This window comes from Phascolarctos cinereus, unplaced genomic scaffold (genome assembly GCF_003287225.1).
Source record: "Phascolarctos cinereus isolate Bilbo 61053 unplaced genomic scaffold, phaCin_HiC Scaffold_9;HRSCAF=440, whole genome shotgun sequence".
Taxonomy (NCBI): domain Eukaryota; kingdom Metazoa; phylum Chordata; class Mammalia; order Diprotodontia; family Phascolarctidae; genus Phascolarctos; species Phascolarctos cinereus.
The window spans coordinates 6,722,464-6,744,372 of NW_027556402.1; the positions used below are offsets into that span (position 1 = coordinate 6,722,464).

General features: G+C 41.0%; 1 protein-coding gene across 1 annotated transcript in view; it reads right to left on the minus strand.

Annotated features, from left to right (window-relative positions):
* Positions 1-21,909, minus strand: part of PDE5A (phosphodiesterase 5A) — a 186,248-nt gene that overhangs the window by 94,321 nt on the left and 70,018 nt on the right. The window contains 2 exon segments of the mRNA XM_021008285.2: positions 9,676-9,743; positions 13,483-13,620. Coding sequence (XP_020863944.1) covers positions 9,676-9,743; positions 13,483-13,620 — 206 coding nt within the window.

Sequence of the window (21,909 nt, forward strand, 5' to 3'; positions counted from 1 at the left end):
CCACATCCTGAGGTGATAGGGTGTGGGAAGTGGAGGTATAGAAACCTTGGCCAGAGAAGAGGTGAGGAAATGCTCCTGTGGGAAGCAGAATAGAGGATCCACTGGGGAAGTAAAAAAGGATCATCTTATCACAGTAATTATCCAACTAGGAATTTGAACCCAAGTCTTCATTTTGATTTTATACAATTAGTTCTGAATTCCACTCTTAGGGCTAAAAAGTAGACACCTTTTCACTGGCCCAGTGAAGGATGGTCATGTTCTTCATGTATCTAGTCAGTTTCTTTTACACTTATATACCACCATGCCTCTTGTGACAGAATCAACCAATGAAATGAAAAGATGCCATGGGCTTGCCTACAGTGAAGAAGCAATGACTCCATTTTTTTTGGCCAAGGCCACAGCTACAACCCAGGGAGATTTTGCAATGGTCAATGGCATTACAGGGGGAAAGCATTTGTGACCCATTAAAATACGGGAGAGGAGGGAGCTGCTGAGAGCACCACCATCATCATGATGATTTCTTATGAGATTGGACTTTGGGTTCTTTTGATAGTGGCCCCCATGTACATCTCCCGCTTCCAATTCTTTGCACAGGCCATTCCCCATGCCAGGAATGCACCCCCTCTTCACCTGCCTCTCTTGGAATCCCTAGCTCCCTTCAAAACATTACCCAGGTGTCTCTCCCATGTAAAATTACTTCCTAATTCCTTATCTCTCTGGATGTTACCTCTCCCCTCCACCCAGTTGAATATAAGTCCTTTAAGGGAAGAGAGTTTGTGGTTTTCAAATGTTTTCTATCTCCAGTGCTTTGCACACAGTAGGCACTTAATAAGTGTCTATGGCTTTGAAGTGAATTGGTTCCAAGACAAATCTTTGCCAGCAGAGGGCACTGTTACACAGAGCCTCATGGTCTTTCTGTGGTCACTCTCAGCACCAGGATCTAGCCCTACATGCCAGTGCAAAAACAAGGTACTAACACACAAAACACAACTGTCTGACATTGGAAGCACACGTTCAAGTAGTCCATGTTTCCAAACAGCCACACATATGATTTGCTTTTCTGACCCAGTGTTAATGCTAGCCTAACCACTATTATTCGCTAAGAACCTTGTTCAAAGTGTGAGCTGGGTACCAGAAGAATACCAAATTTAGATCACACGTGATACGTGGATGGCCAGCAGGGGTAGGGAGGCTGTGGGTCCTCAAGTGCACCCCTTTGACTGAATCCAAGCTTCACAGAACAAAAGATTTGGTAAGATTTTACAGTTTTTATATAAAACTGTAAGCAATAGGAGGCACCCACCTCTAAACTAGAGAGGAAATACCTCCATCCCCACCTCTTATTCCTAGGACCTGTTATTCTTTAATATTAACCAGCCAGATTGATTCAGCTTCCCCCAAGGAATTCTCTTTGTGAGATTTATTCACAATAACCAGTTTAGAAGCCGCCATAAGCACCCATGTAAGTACTAATACCCAAGAACTCACAATACTCATCTCTCTTATCAATCACCACACCGGAGATCCAAGGAAGGGGTTGTTCGCCTACCTCATCCTGAGCAAGGATGGATTTCTTCTGGTGGTCTTCCAGCACCCTCAAAGGATTAGCCCAGACTTCAAAAGACACGTGCTACTCCTGACATATGAGGGGTCTGACCTATGAATTTATATGTATAGGGAACTACTAGTATTAAAAACTCCCTCCTCCAACTCTCTTTAATTTATAGTCAGAGAATGCTTGGGACACTGAGAGGTCAGATGACCTGCCCCAGATCACATAGCCATGTCTAAGGTGGGACTTGAACTCAGCTCCTTCTGGCTTCAAGCCCAATGCTCTATCCATGGTGTTGAACCAGATGGTCATAAAATGTCAGTGATCTGAAAGAGGAGCTCAGAAGAATATCAGAAGAATAGTGAAGTACCTGGGGGTAGTTTTACAGCTGTGTGCTTGGACAACAGACCATAGATCTAATTAAAAAGCTGCTGGTGGGAGGTACAGGAAGTTAGGAAGAATTCCAAAATGGGAGCCAGCAGTGTGAGGCTTGGCTCTCACAATTATTAGCTGTGTGACCCTGAGCAAATTCTTCCCTTCTCTGGGCCACTGCTGCCCCATCTGTACAATGGGGTACTTATAACTCCCTACTGTTGTGAGATTCAGAGATGAAATGGAAAATACTTTGGAAAATTGCATGTTTCTCTATAAACATTATAACTATTATTATTTCCAAAAATACTGGCTAATCCAAATATGATTAATTTAGAGACTCTCTACTCCCCAAGTAAATACTTTGCTGTCTGAATGAATAGGAAAAGAATAATAACATAGGTTTATAAAACACGTTATATAATGATCTCACACCACCATCCCCTTTCTGTGTATAAGGAAAACGAGGCTGAGGACAGTTAAATGATTAGATCAGGGACACGCAGATGGTGTCTAAAGCAGGATTTGAACCCAGTTCATGACTCTCATGTTAAGAACTCTAGCTTACCCAATGAGGCTTTTAATATATATTGACCTTGACTTGGCTAGTGAATAGCTGTCTTCTTAGATGTTTTGAGAGAGGGAAAAGAAATTCATTTTATGGAGTTTACTAAAAAACACCACATAAAACACACAGTATTGCCAGTAGGTGCTTCCTAAGAGATCACAGACTACCTTCGAATCTTGAGCATATGAGCTTTAGAAGCAGGACCTGAGGCAGAAAGCAGCCTGTGACATTTTGGGCTTTATTTCTCATCTCATGCTGTCCCCTGAAGCCCTGAGCTGACAGGACCTTCGTGCTGTTTCATTTTCCCGTTCTCATGAACCCACATTATCAGCAGCATCAGGCCAACAGCATTAAGCCTCAGACTGTGCATCTTTTTCTTCCTCAGTCTCCTATAAGCCAACCAAGTAATCAAAAAGCATTTCTTACGTGCCCACTGTGCACCACGTAGGGGCAAGCTATGTGGCAACATAATGCATAGGGCATTGGGCCTGGGGTCAGGAAGACTCATCTCCCTGAGTTCAAATCTGGCCTCAGGCACTTAACTGGCTGTGTGACCCTGGGCCAGTCAGTGAACCCTGTTTGCCTTAGTTTCCTCATCTGTAAAATGAGCTGGAGAGGGAAATGGCAAACCACTCTAGTACTTTTGTCAAGAAAACCCCAAAAGGACACAACTAAACTAAATGGAAATAACTAAACGATAAAGCATATGACACTAATGCCTTTAGGAATTATTATATCATATTATATATTATACTACACATTATATATAATATAATATTATTACATTATATATAATAATAATAGCACTTACACATCACTTTAAAATTTTAAAATGCTTTACACATATTAGCTCATCTTCGAAACAACTCTGAGAGGTAGGAGCTGCTATTATCTCTAACACTAGGAAGGAAATATCTCCAACCCTACCTCTCATCCCTAGCATCTTTAATATCCCTAGCTAGTCTTTAATTTTAATTAGATTGGACTGGTTGAGCATCATCATTTTATGTGTGAAAAACATGAGGCTGACATGGACAAGACACCTGTATTTTGCAACTTGGCCAAAGGCCTTGGATGTGAGGTCATCTTCTGTAGTCTCACCAAAAGCTTATTTGAGAAAATTCTAAGAGGAGGTGGACTGATGGGAATATGTACCTTCCTGTTCCCCCACGGTTTTAACTTCTGCTAAGTCTGTATTTTGAAAACTTTTCATTCCACATATTGGGAGATTACTAGTAGTTGATATGGTGGCATGTAGCATATACATTGGTTTTATATTTTTAGGGATCAACGTTAAGTATAGCAATTGTGGGCTGTTGCTGTTTGTGACGATGGCCTGGCTCCAGAATGGTTTATTTCTTGAAATCGTAAGGATGGTTTGGGATTTTCATTGGTGGTACAGGAGCTGGTCCTCTATTAATTTATGAAAACTATGATGATTATCACCAGGTCTCAAATTTGCACTTGGCATATCAGACAGCTTCTATTGCCACAATGTATAACCTACAACCTCAACCGATAAGCCAAAAGTTCTTTAGAGATGATCTTTCTGTAACTTCTTGGGGGCAGTGACCAGAATTTGAATCAGCATCCTCAATCCCTTTGTTTTTACAAATAGATTTCAGTGACTCGGCTTTCGTTTGTCACAACCTTGTTGTCATATGTTGGCTGGGTCCTTGGATATCACTGACGTAGGAACCCTTTGATTCCAGCCTTGGCTCTCCACCATTTCACAGGCCCCACCCAGAGAGCAAACCACTTTTGGCCACCCTGGACAAATTTGGTGCCATATATCTGTTGTCTGCCTTTAATATTGCTTTCTAGGGAGGCATATTGGCTCCAAGAGTATTTCTGTAAATGTTTTACCTGTTTATCTTGTGCTCTCAAAACACCCATCAATCCTCTTCCTCCTTCATGAGGAGGAAGTATTCATTTTTTCCTAGCTGCGTTGGAGTGATGAGCCCTGCATCACATTCATACTGCACTGTTCTTGTCTGATGATCTCATCAGTTCCCGAGGGTTCAAACTACCATCTCTAGACAATTCCCATATTTATTCCCCAAGCTCCAGTCTCTCTCCTGAGAGCTAGTCATGGATGGTCCACTGTCTTTTTGGAAGGTATCCCACTCGATGTGCCATAGGCCTTTCAACATCAACATATCCACAATGACATTATGATAATGGGCTCATTGCTCAGCTCTTTGCCCCCATCCTCCTCCCTGTTACCACCACCTACAACTCTGATGTCATCCTTGATTCCTCACTCTCCTACCTCATAACCAATTTGTTGCCTAATCTTTTTTTCTACCTTCCTCCTTCACAAAATCCCTCTTTGGTGTCTGCAACTCCCCATTACTACAGCCTAGTTCAAGCCCCGTCACCTCTTACCTGGATTATTGCATTACAACCTTTTAAATGGTCTCCCCAGTGCATATCTTGCCACGCTACAACTCATCCTCCATTCAGCTGTGAAGGTGATTTTTTTTCAAAGGCATACATCTGACCAGGTCACTATCATCATCCTGGTTGATTCTGGACCCATCTACTCAATGAGCCCCAGGGGTGCCAAATGGAAACTTCTCTGTTTGGTACTTAAAGTTCTCTGAAACCTAGTCCATTCCTATCTTTCCAGTCATCTTAGACTTTCCTCCCTTCCACCCACCCAATGGTCCAGCTAAAAATGGCTAATTTGCTTTAAGAATGAAAAGTGACGCTCTCTCCTACCACCAAGCCTTTGCACTATCTGTTCCTCATGCCTGGCAGGCTCTGCTCTCTCTACTCTGCCTTTGAGCGTCTTTGACTTTCTTCAAGATTTGGCTCCAATCCCCCTTTCTGCAGAAGTCCTTTCCTGGTCTTCCTCACTGCTGGTGCCTATCCCTTGGGAACTATCTTTCATCTGCTCTGTATATATTTTGTATGTTGCTAGTTACTTACATGTTATCTCCCCAATTAGAATTTGTTTTCTTTGAGAGCGGGGGCTGGGATTTTTTGTTTTGTTTTTGGCCATTGCTGTACCTTTGGTGTTGACTCAGTGCCTGGTTTAATTGCCTGGACGCTTACAGATCCATTGCTTTCCATTTTGTTATGCAAAAAGTACGTATTAAGACTCATGTTGCATAAGTATTAATTGTTCTAAATGTGTTGCTTCCATTAAGCTTTGGCTTTAGGGTGTCAGTCAGTCAGTCAGTCCCTTATACTCAGCCTGGGGTTTCTCTGTGATGGGCTTATAATCAATGTGTCTTGAATGGAGAAGACCAAGGTTTCTGTTATGTATCCCTTTCATTCATTGGTTCAAATTGACCTTCAGAACATTCAATTTCTATGTTTTCTTGGCCCGCATTTAGAACTTCACAATAAGGAATCCGAATGATATTGTGATATCAAAATGTAAGCATCAGAGGCCAGATTTGAACTTGAGACCTGACTCCAAGGCCCATACTCTGTCCTCTGTGCCTCCTAGTTGCCTCACCTCTAGGCAGATAATGCTACATTTATAAATCTAACCCCTGTCTTTCTCCTGAGAGAGAAAACTTCCATCAGATGAAATTGCTCTTTCAATATGCTTTTCCGGGGCACCCTATAACTCGATGTCATTTTTATATATTACATGATGAATACAGTGTCTTGGCACGAGTCCCTCTCAGACTTGAAAGTCGTACTCAGTTCTATTCAAGACAGATAAGAAAGGATTTTGTGACAGGAACAATCATGGCAAACTTAATTGTTCTTCACCTCAATATGCTGGTAGCATATTTTAAATAGAAAAAACAGTCTAGTCCACGTGGGTGTCACATACTCTCATGTTCTCACTGTACTGGGATCTATTGTACACATCTGCGGTATGTGACTGAGGAATGAGTGGGGAACCGAGTTAAAGGTCCAATGATAATGTGCTATAGCACTTTGGGGTGGCTTGGTCAATAATCACTGAATGATAATAATTTGCTTCTTATGCACCTAGGACTTTGGGGTACACTCTTTTCACTCCTCAGCTAATAGAATTTTGCTGTGTGTGTATAGATTGTCTTTTGAAAAATACAAGTTAGGAAGGCCTTGTAGTTAAATGCACAAACACATAATTGGAGCAAGACAAGCCTGTACCTGGAGGGGTCCCTGGTGTCCTAATCTTTTGGTAATAAAGATATGATGCCTTCTGTTCAGAAGGATAAGCTCAGGCTCGTATCAGAAGAGAGGCTGGCAAAGTGTTTTGCTACTAATTCAATCACTTCTGTGAGAAGCTTGAACCAGTAATTACAGATTTTCTCCACATTTGCTGCTTTCCAAGTTTTCAGAGAAGAGTTTCAGTTCTCCCTACCATCTCCCCACATCATTCATTATGTTAATGGATCACAGGGCTTACTGTTTTGTGTTTGACCCAATTTGTTCTTTGTTGTACTTACTTTAAATCACTAGCATCTTGTTCTTATCTTTTTCAAGAGAGGATTCTGGGACAAGTAGCTTTCCTCTCTTTTCTTTAATATTTAATATAAGACTATTGCACAGGTGGATAAAACATTTTTTTTTGCAGTCAAATAAATGCATTAAGATGTAAGCACATTTAATTTGGAACTAGGCCCAAAGGACCATAAAACCATGCATACCCTTTGACCTAGAAATACCACTACTAAGTCTGTATCCAAAAAGAGATAAAAACAAAAATGAAAAGGACTTATATGTACAAAAATATTTATAGCAGCTCTTTGCTAGGGGCAAAGAATTGGAAATTAAGGGGATGCCCATCAACTGGGGAATAGCTGAACGAACTGTGCTATGTGATTGTAATGGAATATTATTGTACTATAAGAAATGATGAGCAGGATGCTCTCAGAAAAACCTGGAAATACTTACATGAGCTGATGAAAAGTGAAATGTACTGTGTGCAAAGTAACAGCGATATTGTTAGATATCAGCTGTGAATGACTTAGCTATTCTCAGCAACACAATGATCCAAGACAACTCTGAAGGACTTATGATGAAAAACGCTATCTATCCCCAGAAAAAGAACTGACGGTGCCAGAATACTGATTGAAGCATACTTCCTTTACTTTATTTTTCTTGAGTTTTTTGTCTGTTTTCTTTCACAACATGACTAATATGGAGATATGTTTTCCATGGCTACACATATGTAATCTATATTGAACGCTTGCCTTCTCAGGGGTGGAGAGGGAGGAAGGGAGAGAATTTGGAACTCAAAGTTTTAAAAATGAATGCCAAAATTGTTTTACATGACTATGCCCAAAGAGCTATAAAAGTGTGCATACCCTTTGACTTAGGAATAGCACTTCTAGGGCTGTATCCCAAAGAGATCATAAAAATGGGAAAAGGACCCACACGTATAAAAACATTTATAGCAGTTCTTTTTGTGGTGGCAAAGAATTGGAAATTAAGGGGATGCCCATCAATTGGAGAATGGCTGAATGAGTTGTGGTATATGAATGTAATGGAATACTATTGTGCTATAAGAAATGATGAACAGGCTGACTTCGGAAAGACTTGTATGGACTGAAGCTGAGTGAAGTAAGCAGAACCAGGCGAACGCTGTACACGGTAACAGCCATGTTATGTGATGACTAACTTGGATAGATTTAGACCTTCTTGGCAATGCAAGGATCTAAGACATCTCCAAAAGTCTCAGGATGGAAAGTGCCATCCACATTCAAAGAAAGAACTATAGAGTTTGAATGTAGATCGAAGCAGACTACTTGCTATTTTTTTTCTTCTGTTTTGTTTTGTTTTCTCTTTCTTGTGGTTCCTCCTATTGGTTCTAATTCTTCCTTACAACATGACTAATGTGAATATTAAAAAAAATGTTTTACATGTAATTGGGGGGAAAATATAATACTAAAAAATATGTAAACTCATCGTCTGTAGGCTCCTGAAAAGCATCCTTGGTACAATGAGAGGAGCAGACAGGGTCATGGCAATGTCTACATACTTTGCCTTGTTCTTGAAACCTGTAAAGAGGTTTTGATCTCTCCTTGGCCTTGTCTGGCTGACTACCTTCTAATGCCTTTAAATCCATATAGGCAGGAGATTGTGAGTATTTGGGATGGTGACATCTATTTAAGACATTCTCAAATTTCCATAAACTAATGTTGTGTCTGTGGTCCTGCTGTCCTGTCCAGTCTGTGATAATCGAGCTGGTGACAAGTCTTGGATATAGTGATGTCTGTATTTGAGGGACTACATCATCTGTCAGCCCATGAAAGTTACATGATCAAGTCATGACTTGCTGGTATTTAGTAGCTTCTAAATTTTTATAGCAGCTAGGTGGCATGTGTGACCCTGGGCAAGTGACTTGACCCTGTTTGCCTCAGTTTCCTTATCTGTAAAATGAGTTGGAGAAGGAAATGGCAAACCAATCCAATATCCAAGAAAAGCCTAAATGGGGTCATGAAAAATCAGACATGACTGGAACACACCTGAACCACAACAAATTTTTATAAGCAATCAACAAGCATTTATCAAATATCTACTAAGTGCCAGACACTGTGCTGAGTACTAAGGATATAGGAAAGATTATATTCTGCTGGGGAGGCTGCCGGGGGTGTTGCACACTTGCTACAATCTCCTCACATAATTTGCATTGATCATTAAGTCAAAGCTCCTTCAGGATAACCATCCTGTAATTTCTAGTGACAATAACTTGGTCCTGAATTCCTATCATAAGCACCTCCATTTCCACAAAGAAATCCACACAATGCACTCATTTGTCCCATTCTTTTTCGATGTTTCTTTTGTTCCTATGATCTCATATTTCCAGGTTTAATATTTTACATACAGTATCTCATTTGAGCCTGATAATAAGCCTATGAGATAGGGTTGGTGTTACAATTATCTCCATTTTAGAGATGAGGAAATGGAGGCTTAAGGAGGGAAAGTGATTTATCCGGGTCAAACCACTTCTAAGGGTCTGAGGAGGAATCCAGACTGAGGCTTTCCTGCTTCCAAGTACATTAGGCATTCCGTGCTCCCTCTTTGATCTTTTGTTCCACAGCCTTACACCACAATGACCCTAAAACCAGTGATTTGAAAGATTGCAGTGTGGGACAAAAAGATAAAAGCAGGGCACACAACTTCAAATAGAGATAGGCCTTCAAATGAAATTGTTCACCAAATAAACAAATGTAATATTAACCAGTATTTTTGCACGTGATCAATAGAAATTCAGAATTTTTTTTACCTTGTTACAGCATCCGCTGATTTTTCCAAATCCTCAAACTCCATGTGAAACACTCTAGAAAATGAATCCTGAAAACACAAAAATGCATCATGGATGGTTGGTGTATCTTCTACTATGATGAAAACCAAACTGGTAAAACATACGAGTCACTTCTGCCTCAGAATATATCATGGGCAGTGACTTTACTTTCCATTTCCTTCAGACTAATTTGACTGGGCATTCACTTCCCTGGCACATTTCCAGTTTACCTCCCATTGCTAAAGGCTGGAATTCATATGGATGACACAGGCCAACAGGTAGACCAGAGATCCCTGAAATTTCTACCATTATTACCCAATCCCTTCCACTTTAGAATTTCAATTCAACATTTACTAGTCTTTTTCCCTCTCCTTTGGTATAGCAATTGAAGTTTTTTTTTTTTGGTTGTGTCTCAGGGTGTCCAACATATGCTTGTTTTAGACAATCCTTAATTTTGATTTGCCATTTCTTTGTCACTTCAGAAATGGGAAATTGTTCCAACTAGAATTTTGTGGTTGATCGTGGCACTAGGCCTCACTTTTCAAAACCAAGCAAAATGAAGTGAGACATAGCAACATATGAGGGAAGGAACATTCCAGTGGTATCTCCCCAAGAGACCTTAGACAAGAGCATGTTATCATGATAGCGATCAGTGAGTCAAGAAATCACTACGGTGGACGAAAACGTATTGAGATATTCTAGAAGTGTGATGAAGCATAATAAGCATGGATGCGGAGAGGGTGACCCATTGGCCATAGGCCATTGGTGGATTCTGATGGATGCTTTGGAAGCATACAGCACTATAATTATCCCTCATTCAAGCACACAGAGAGTTTCAAAACTGTTGGAAAATAGAAAATGATTTCATAGGAAGAGTGGTATGGCCAAGTTTTCTTGTATAATCCCATCTGCTGAACATGGATTTCATTCCACCAATGTCAATTCTTTCATCTCCAGCACTCTGCCAGTGAAGGGAAAATAGGGACGAGACGTATCCCTGATATCTTAATGACCTGATTTCATCGGTATTAGGGAATTCCTGCATGAGCAAACTCCTTCAACCACTGAAGGTTGATGTCTCTGCAACTTTATGTCTTAGAGAGCTGCCTGGATCACTGAAAGGTTCAGAGACTTTCTCAGGGTCACACAGGTAGCATGTGTCAAGACATGGGAGCTCCAAGCCAGGGCTTCCTGACTGCAAGGCTAGCTTTCTATCCACCATGCAACACTGCCTCTCACATGGTAAATGGAAGTCTGTGATATTGATTCTGAGGCATGGTGATATTTTTTTTCTTTTTTTTCTTTTCTTCATTTAATTCCATGGTAATACTTTCTGAATCATTAAAGAAAATGTGCACGTATATGCTAAATGCATTTTAAGAATGACTTTTTATTATACTCTAATCATAGAACAGTCCCCATATAAATAGTCCTCAATTTACAAAAACTCCCAGCTGACAAATGGCAGGGGAAGGTGATTAGAAATGGCCACTCCCTTTTCCCTCCCCTCTCCCCTTATCCTTCCACTGCAGGAAAATACCCAGAGGTGTTAAAGAATCCATAGGTTCAGAAACAGGAACATGATGTCAAGTACTGGAACAATGTGGAGGGACAGACCCTGAAAGAAGATGCCCAGGCAGGGATCTGAGATTTACAGCTGGAAGGGACCTTAGGGATCATTGAGTGCAATTCCTTCATTTTACACATTAGGAAACAGGGAGGGGAAGTGACTTGCCCAGGGTCATGCAGCTAGTAAGTATTTGAGGCTGGTTTTGAAGTTAGGTCTGCCTGATTCCAGAAAGCTGGGTGGAACAGTGTCTAGCATGCTGCCCCTGGAATCAGGAAGACTCATCTTCCTGAGTTCAAATCTGGATTTAGACACTTACTAGCTATGTGACCTTAGGCAAGTCATTTGACTCAGTTTCCTCATCTGTAAAATGAGTTGCACAAGGAAATGGCAAACTGCTGTAGTATCTCTGCCAAGAAAACCCCAAATAGGGTGGTGAAAAGTCAGACAATAGCAACAATTTCCTGATTCCAGGTTCACTGTCCTCTCCAATGTTTCATCCTTCTGTAACGTGGGCTGCTCCGCATCTGTGGTTTTATGTGATGGACCCCAAACATCTCGCCCCCTAAAAGCCTGAAGCTTTTCTTCAGCCTGTACCAGAACTTGAGAGGCCACAAGTTATTGTTACATTGGCATTAACAAGCATTCTCCCTTCAAAAACAAAACCCTCCTGGAGACAGAGAAGATGCTACAATGGGGCATATTGTAGTGCCACCAGTCCTTTACAGGGAATGGGAATTTTGATTATTGGGCAATAATTTTGCAGCTTTGTTTAAAAAAAGAAAAAAGAAAAAAAAAGAATAGCCAATAGCAGTAGCAGCAGCAAGAGGGAAAAAAAAGAGGATTTTACACTTTGGACTTTGTATCAGGCACTTAAATTGCTGCAGAGACGTGCCATTCTGAACCCAAGGTGTGAAAAATGTGCTAAAAACTTTATGAAATTAAGTCTAATAAATGGAATTTCAGCAGCAAAGTGGAGGCATAGATTCGGCCTCTACCCATCCAAATATGCTGAGACACATGTTCTAAAATGCCCAAGACAACAGCAGCAGCAGCAGCAGGAGTGTTCTGCAGTGTCTGCTTTCCTTATGTTGTGCTGTTGACAGGAGGAGTTTCTGTGTCAAACTGAGAAGGCACTCCCAAGGTACAGCTCTTACCTATTTTCAAATATAAATTACTAAATAATTTTTAGCAATATTCAAAGTAGAGGGTGACTACTATGATCCCCCCTTTTTTCCTTCTTTGCACGTTTTCCTGGCATTAGACTAGCACTTAAGTAATATGACGGGAAAGGCCCTAGACTGAGGTGGGTCACTAACTGAGCACAAAATCTGAAAGTCTTCCCCTTCTCTCCATGGGTCTCAGTTTCCTTTGCTATAAAATGAAGCAGTCTGACTCCAGTATTTAAGACGGCTTCCAGATATAAATATTCCAGGATTCTGGGAATCTAGGAGTTAGTGCGGGTCTATGTCAGGAGATTATGGGAGCAAGTGGGTGGTGATAGCCAAGGGCAAAGACAGAAAAAGGATGGTGGGAAGGTGCCCCAAAACACCTTTGGCCCTCTGGAAATTTTGCTTAGTATTCAAGAGAGGGATAGGAAACTCTTCTCCTTTCTTCTTCCTTCCTGACCAAACCACACCATCCATCACTAGTTAAATAGGCTTTTATGGACTGGTTTGGTAATTGAATCACCATTATCATTGTTTCTATAGGAAAATGTTTATTTTAGTTCCAGACAACTGACTTACAAGATAACTAAGATCCCAAACCATTTTTTGGGGGCACACGACCTGCCCATGATTTTTGAAGGTTTCCTCTCTATGACCTCTCTCTCTCTCTCTCTCTCTCTCTCTCTCTCTCTCTCTCTCTCTCTCTCTCTCTCTCTCTCTCTCTCTCTCTCTTTCTCTCTCTCTCTCTCTCTTCTTTCTCTTCTCCTCTCTCCCTCCTTCTTTCTTTCCATCTCTCTTTCCTTCTCTCTCTCCTCTCTTCTTTCTTTCTTCTCCTCTCTCCTTCCTTCTCTCTCTTTCTTTCTCTCTCCTTCCCCCCCCCAAATTTACATTAAAAAGTCCACTTTTACTTACCAAGATAGTCAAATCTTTGATTCTGCTCCAGTCCACCATGCTTTCCATATGGATTCCACATTAGGGCCTATTGCAAGGGGTGACTTGGAGGTGGGAAAGGTAGAGAGGAAGAACAAAAACAAAACCTAGGCTGGTACTTACTGAGCAGTCTTCATCCACTATAAAGATTGTGCATTTCTGCACCTGCATGAAGGCAATGATGGTAGCTGCGATCTTCTTTAGAATCACTTCCAAGGACTGCTGCTCTTCAAAGATCAAGCTGGCAAGATCGAGCAGCACCTGGGCAGAGATCAGGCACAGACCTGGGATCAGAGGATGACCCCAGCATCCCCACAGGTAGGTATGAGCACTGCATCCTATACTGAGGATGACCATTTGTTTACACCACAACCCTCAATAAGAGTTGTGTCTGCAACTGCTGTAGAGATATTTGAAATGCAGGGGGTGGAGAGTGGGAAAGAGACAGCATGGCATAGTGGATAAACAGCTGCACTTGGAGCTGGGAAGATCTGAGTTCAAGTCCTGTCTCTGATATATAATTACTCTGTGACCCTAGACAAGTCACTTAACCTGTTTGCACTCAGGGCAAATCTTTCAGATTATAAATTGCAGAAAGGTGCCATCCTGCATTTGTAGAACCTTCCTGGAAGCTCCCAATACCAATGAAATCCCAGCTTTGGTCTCTATTCTTATCCCCAAAAGACAATGGCAGTAGTGCATGTTTGCCAAATGGTAGAGACATTGTTGGATATTTGGAAATGTGGGGAATCATCATGCAAATAAAATGATTTCACCGCTACTCAATGTGGTGAAGCAAGAAGTCAGTTAAGTAGCAGTTGTTAAGTACTTACTATGGGTCGAGCACAGGATTTCAAGCCAGGAAACCTACTTCAGAATTCCAGTTGTAATATTTACAAGCTACATGGCCTTGGACAAGATCTTACCCTTCTCTAAGTCTTAGTTTCCCCCACTGGGGGATGAGGGGTTTGTATTAGGTGGTGCTAAAGGGACTTACAGTTCTACAGTCTATAACTTTACTGGAGATTGCTCACCAGCCAATGACTTTCAAAGGGTCCTTTTGTGTTTTCTTTGCCAATTCAAGAATCTAGTTAATATAAACCTAATTGTGATAGGTCAAGAAAGCTCAAGGTTTCTAGTCATAAAAGGACAAGCAAGGCCAAAGAAGCTATTCATTCCTTTCAAGGTAACTCAATAAGGACATGCTCAAGATATCTGCTTAGGAATATTAGGAGAGACAAGCTAGGAAACAACAGAATGTTTCTAGAATCCATATTCCTGTATTAAGTCAACAAATATTTAATGGGCCCTACTCTCTGCAGGAAAGAACAAAGAAGCACTAGACAAAGATCCTACTTCCATGGAGCACTTTCAGTATAGTAGGGGAGAGAAAACATACATGCTTGCATGCATATATGCATGTGTACATACATACATACACACATGCATGCATGCATATGCATAACTGCAAACTAAGATAGAAAGCAAAAGTAGATCAGGGTTAAGTCTAAATCAGAGCACCCTAGGAATGTAGAGAAGGGAGAACTTATTTCCAGGTGGAAGTCAAAGAAAGGTGTTTAACAAGTTTCTCATAAAACAAAGACATTCATCTGAAATGCACAAAGGCAGAAGCAATTATCTTTTAAACATTCCCCTTTTAAATACTGTTTATGTAATGAGCAGGCAGATTTCAGAAAAAGCTGGAAAGACTTACATGAACTGATGCTGAGTGAAGTGAGCAGAATCAGGAGAACATTGTAAACATTAACAGCAACATTGTATGATGATCAACTCTGATAAACTTAGCTCTTCTCAGCAATACAATGACCTAAGACATCTCCAAAGGTCTCATGATGGAAAATGCTATCCACTTCCAGAGAAAGAACTATGGAGTCTGAATGCAGATCAAAGCAGACTGTTTTCACTTTGTGTTTCTTCTTTCTCATGGTTTTTCCTTTCTGTTCTGACTCTTCTTTCACAACATGACTAATGTGGAAATATGTTTAACATGATTGTACATGTATAACCTAAATCAGATTGCTTGCTATCTTGTGGAGGGAGGGAGAGAAGGGAAGGAGGGAGCAAAATTTGGAACTCAAAATCTTACAAGAATGAATGTTGAAAACTATCTTTACATGTAACTGGAAAAAATGCTATTAAGTGCAAAAAATATTGTTTATGATTCTAGATCAGGGTATGCCACTTCAGCGGCATGAACTCATTGTTGGGATTTTGTAAAGAGCAACACCCATCCCCATCTCCACATGCTGGGCAATGCCTGTCCATGTCATCCCAGAGGGTTTGCCAATGCTCTGGAGTCCAACCTTTAGGTTTTCTTCCATTTTGTGGATAACATCATGGTGTGCATCTTATACTTCCTCACTTGCACCATTAGCAGTACGTCTCCTTTTCCAAATACATATTTCATGGCTGGTAACCTTTATAGCATTTTTATATGTAGGTCATCATTGGAAATATACTGTGAGCTACTCATACCTGCAAATATTCTCTCCTTTGCCCTTTGGGTCACTTGCGACTTTAGAGACACCATGGTTTTCCAAAGTGTATAATCAGACAGCATCACTAGGAAGACATTGGTATTAAAAAATGGGGTTTTGTTTCAGGAATCAGGTTGGGATTACTGAAAGCACTAAGATATTTCCAAAATGCAATCCAGCCTAATCCCTTTTCCTATTTGATTCTGGATATAGCTTACCATCTACTAAATGAATCATGCACTCTTACACTAACCAATGTAGATTGGCCATCTAACTGCATGTCAAATGGATGCAGCATCCATTTGGTTTTTCTTGTATGGATAGCCAATCTCTTTTGAGTAATTCCAGATCTCACCAAGGAAGACTTAAAATGTTCTGGAACTTCATGAAATTACCAACATGCCATATGTCAACAGAAGCATCTCCAAGACCTCTCCATTTGGAGGAAATTCTTTTTACCTCTTTACCCTGTATAGGACATCCTACGTGACTATGGCCAATCTCTTGCTGAGTATGTATCTCTTATTTTCTTTTTCAATTGACTTCAATAATCAAAAAGTAGTCAAGAAAATTTGCTCTATGGTTGTATTTATAATGACATTTGTTATATCTTACAATGTGTATTAAAGACTTCTTGTCAGGGGAAAGCCTTCAAGGCTTTTTTTTTTACTTTTTTACTTAATTTACTTAATTACAGAGCTTTTTTGGCAATAAAACAGGATACATATAGTATGATATTTCTTCTATCTGACCATAACTTCCTTTCTTTCATCTCTCTCCCTTTGTCTCACCCTTCTAAGACTTAGTCTCCACTGTCAGCAGGAGCTCCAGTCACTCCCTCCCTCTTTGTTTTCCTAGACCATTACTTCTACTCTTATCTGATTTTTCTTCCTTCAAAGTCTTGACCCAAGAGAGACCAGTTAGTCTATTGGTCTATCAGAAGATTTTTTTTTGTTATTGAGTCATTTCAATTGTATCTGCCTCTTCATGACTCCATTTGGGGTTTTCTTGGCAAAGATACTATAGTGGTTTGCCATTTATTTCTCCAGCCCATATAGATGAGGAACTGGGGTAAACAGGGTCACATAGCTAGTAAATATCTGAGGCCAGATTTGAACTCATGAAGATAAGTCTTTCTTATTCCAAACCCAGTGCTCTACCCACTGTGTCACCTAGCTGTCAATCAGAAGATTACAGGATTGTAGATTTAGAGCTGGAAGAAATTGGAAAAGCTATGGCCATCAATCAACACTCCTCCTTGGCTACCATTCCCCTGTATGTTGTTTTCCTTTACTAGAATGTAAGCTCTTTGAGAGCCAGAATTCTCTTGATTGCTTATATTTGTATCTGCAGGGTTTAGCATAGTACTTGGCACATGGTAAACTTTAAATCCATTCATCCATCCATCCATCTATCCATTCATCTATCTACCCATCCATCCATTCATTCATCCATCCATCCATCCATCCACACATCTATATGCCCATCCATCCATTCATCCATCCCTTTAACTCTGCGTATTATGTGATACTATTGGCTATCTCCCTTCTTCTTAGAGAGCTTCTCCTCCCTTGGTTTTTGACACTGTTATTTTCTGTTTTTCCTCCTATTTGTCTGGTCATTCTTTCTTGGTCTCCTTTGCAGGATTATCATCATTATACTTAACTTGCACAGTCATTTTCTCAATATGTTACCTATACTATGGCTATTGGGTCTGCCCTTGGGTCTCCTAGTTTCTGTTGGTGAGCTTTTATACTGCCCAGAATCAGACATCCATGTGACTTCCTGGCCACCATGCTGTTTATACTCCAGCCATCACCTTCATTCCCCACCCCCTGCCCCCAGTGGAAGTACTCTGCCCTTGGGTTGTCCAGTTCTACTAAGTGAGTTTTGGCCTCATCTTGCTTGGAGCCAGGGCTCCATGTTATTTCTCATCCACACCACAGCACAGCATGTGCCTCTCCCCCTTACCGGTTTCCCTTTATATGTTATCTTCAGCCTTTCAGGGCAGGCTCTATCTTGCTTGCTTACACTTGTATGACCCAAGTTTAGCACAGCACCTGGCATATAGTTAAGTGTATAAGAAATACTTCATTTATCTACCCACCAAAGGGTGGGTATAGCCTCCATGGCCTTTCTGGGATCTTCTTCTCTTCTTTCTCTAGAATATGTCTTATCTCATCACCTCTCATGGGTTCAATTATCATCTCCATGCAGAAGAATCTAACATCCATGTAATCAACCTTAGTCTCTCTTTCTTGAGCTCCAGACCCACTGCCCTTGGGTTGTCCAGTTCTACTAAGTGAGTTTTGGCCTCATCTTGCTTGGAGCCAGGGCTCCAAGCAACTACCTTTTGGCTATTTCAAATCGGGCGACTTATAGATGTTCCACATTCACTACGTCTAAAATGAACTCATTATCTTTTTCACAAAACCTACTCTTCTTCTACACTTCTCTATTTTTGCCATCTCACTATGCTTCCAGTTACTCAACTTCAAAACCCAGAAGCCAAGACTTCATTCTCCTTCATTCCTCACACTAATCAGTTGTCATGTGGTCAATGGCACCTCCATGACATATTTTGCATCTATCTTCTCTTCAGATACTAAAGCTTTTCATCGTCACTTCTTGCATGGAGACAAGTGCCTCCTGATTGACCTCCCTGCCTCTATAACACATTTGCTGCCAACCTGGTATTCTCAGTATACTTTTTTTTATTGTTATCTTTTTTTTACAGCACCTGCATGTCCCCTACATTCTTCCTCTTTCCAAATGAGTCATCCTTTATAATAAAGAACAAAAAAGAGAAAAAAAAACTTCTGCAAAACTAAAAGATTGACCAAGCTTGACATTATTATATACAGTGTTCCACATCTGGAGGCCCCCACTTCTGCAAAGGAGCAAGGAGAGTTGTCCCATCTGCCTTTTCTGGGGCCAGGCTCAGCCATTATCATTTGGCCACACTCAGTTCTGATTGTTTTCATGTGGTTTTCTTTTCTCTTTCCACAGCTGCAGTCACACTGTGTCTACTGCGTTCATGGTTCTGCTGACTATGGTTTGATACTTCCAAAGTATAGATCTGATTAAAAGTCTCTCCTGCTCCAGAATCTCCAAGGACTCCTTCTCTCTTATACTCATGAGAGGAAATGAAAAAAATATCTCAAATGAATCACCCTGTCTCATAAAAGATGGCTGTTCAGTCATCATCTTCAGAAACCCTAGACGAGAGCGTCATCATTCACTTGCTTCTTTCTACTTCTTTAATTTGGCAAAGTGTTTCAGATGTACTGACTCACTTGATCTTCCCAGCAACTATATGAGTTACGTGCCACAGAAATTCCAATCTCCATTTTACAGATAAAGAAAGTGAGACCTAGGGAGATTAAGCGACTGACCCAGGGTGACACAATTAGTAAGTGCTGGAGGTGGGATTTGAATCCATGTCTTCCTTACTCCAGGGCTGGCTTCATTTGCCATGCCAGGCTGTGTTTCCATGAATACAAAAACCCATCATTTGTTCCCAACACTAAATGTGTAGTATAGCAACCTGTTTCTTTATAAAATTTATCCATTGATTCTCTTTCAATTCTTCTGGTTACATTAAGGATAAAACATCAAGTGGGTGTTAATATTTATTGTAGCCTAGAATCTGATTGTATATAAATGTTCTCTTAATAGGGAGGGAGAGCTCCTGGCTTAGGGTGTAGTTGGATTTTCAGGGGATCATGCATTGACTCATTCATTCGATAAACATTTGTTAGGCTCCTACTACGTGTCAGGAACTGTTCTAAGCACTGGTGATAGAAAGACAGTCCCTGCCCTCATGGAGCTTATAATCTAATGGGGATCAGGTTGGGTAAGGGATAGGGGAGGGACTATACCCCAGAAAACCAAGAGCAGTAAGATGCACAATGGACAGTTAAGAAAAGGAGGATGCCTTTTTAGCTGTGGTACTGCCTTCAACAGAAATATCCAAGTTAAAAAGGAACATAAAAATTCAGAAATATAAAATATACAGAAATACGAAAGTTCAAAGGAGGGATGGGTTTAGGAACATACAAAATATTGAACATTCTGAGTTTGAGATGTAGAAAGGGCATCTGGCAGGAAATGACTATCAGGGAGTATATGATGAAGGACTGGAGTTCAAGAGAGAGAAGATTATTGCATTTGGGAGTCATGTGCATGGACAGGGTAATTGAAACCATAGGAATGGATCACAAAGAGGAAGGGGAATGGAGAGAGGGAGAGGGAGAGAGAGACAGAGAGAGAGAGACAGAGTGTGAGAGAGAGAGTGAGAGAGAGAGAGAGAGAGAGAGAGAGAGAGAGAGAGAGTGTGAGAGTGAGAGAGAGAGAGAGAGAGACAGAGACAGAGACAGAGAGAGGCAGAGAAATAGACAAAGAGACAGAGAGAGAGAGAGACAGAGTGTGTGAGAGAGAGAGAGAGACAGAGACAGAGACAGAGACAGAGAGAGACAGAGAAATAGACAAAGAGACAGAGAGAGAGAGACAGACAGAAAGAGACAGAGAGAGACAGAGAAATAGACAAAGAGACAGAGAGAGAGAGACAGACAGACAGAAAGAGACAGAGAGAGACAGAGAAATAGACAAAGAGACAGAGAGGGAGGTGAAGTTGGGTAAAGGAAGAGTCAGGGAATTACTGAGACCAGGACAGAGTCTTGGGGGTTCCATATTATTGGGAAGGGGGTAATTAGTATTCAGCAAAGGAACAGGAGGAGGAATAAAACTGAGAGTTTGAAACTAGGAAAGAGGTCTTTATTGAGGGAAAAGAGACTCTCAGGGAGGAGGGGGTAGGCAACAGTGTCCAAAAGCACCAGAGAATTCAAGGACTTTTAAAGGTCAATGGATTTAGCCATTACAAGATCATTGGTAACAAAATATTGGAAGGATTGTGGAAAGATAGGCACACTAATGCACTGTAGAAATTGTGGGTGGGTCAACTCATTCTAGAAAGCAAAGCAACCAAAATGTCCATATCCCAGAGATCCCTCTAAAAGAAATATGCCAGCAGATCAATCATCCAAAGAAAGGGCTCATCCTTCTTGAACTGCATTTGATACTCTGGACCACTCTGAATAGTCTCACTTTTTGGTTTTCATGACATGGCTCTCTCTTGGTTCTCCTCCTACCTATCTGACCATGCCTTCTCAGTCTCCTTTGCTAGATCATCACTTGTCATGCTTCCTAACTGTGGGTGTTCTCCAAGGTTCTCTCCTAGGCTTTCTTCTCTTTCCCCTCTTTCTAATCTCATTAGATGCTGTGTATTTAGATGACTCACAGGTCTATCTCTTTCTGTCTGTCTGTCTGTCTGTCTATGTGGCTGTATATATCATTTATCTAACTCTTCTGTCTGTCTATATCATCTCTCTCTCTCTCTCTCTCTCTCTCTCTCTCTCTCTCTCTCTCTCTCTCTCTCTCTCTCCCTCACTCCCTCCTTCCCTCCCTCTCCTCAGTTGCTTCCCTGAGCAGCATCAGTCCTACATAACCAATGGCCTATTGGGACATTTCAAAGTGGATCTCCTAGAGACGTCTTAAACCCAACATGTCCGAAACGGAAGTCATTATCTTCCCCCCCTCTAAATCCTTCTGTCTTCCAAACTTCCCTACTTCTGTTGAAGGCACAACCATCCTTCTAATCTCCTGGGTTTGTAACCTTGGCATTATTCTTAACTCTTCACTTTCCTGCTCCCTCACCCCATATATTCAGTAAGCTGGCAAATTTTGCAGTTTCTAATTCATTGCACCTCTCACCTCCAATCCCTTCTCTGCATTCACATAGCTGTCATCTTATTTCAAGACCTTGTCACCCCTAATTAGCCTCCGTGTGTCTTCTTTCACCACTTCAGACCATCCTTTCCATGCAGCTGCCGAAGAGATTTTCCATAGGCTTAGAACTATGTCGCTCTTCTGAACCAACTCCCCCTACTTCCCATCTCCTCTGGGATAAAATACAAACTCTTCTGTTTGGTTTCAAAAGTCCTACTCAACCTGGCTCCAACATAAGGTCAGAAGGGCTGTGGAAAAATGGAAG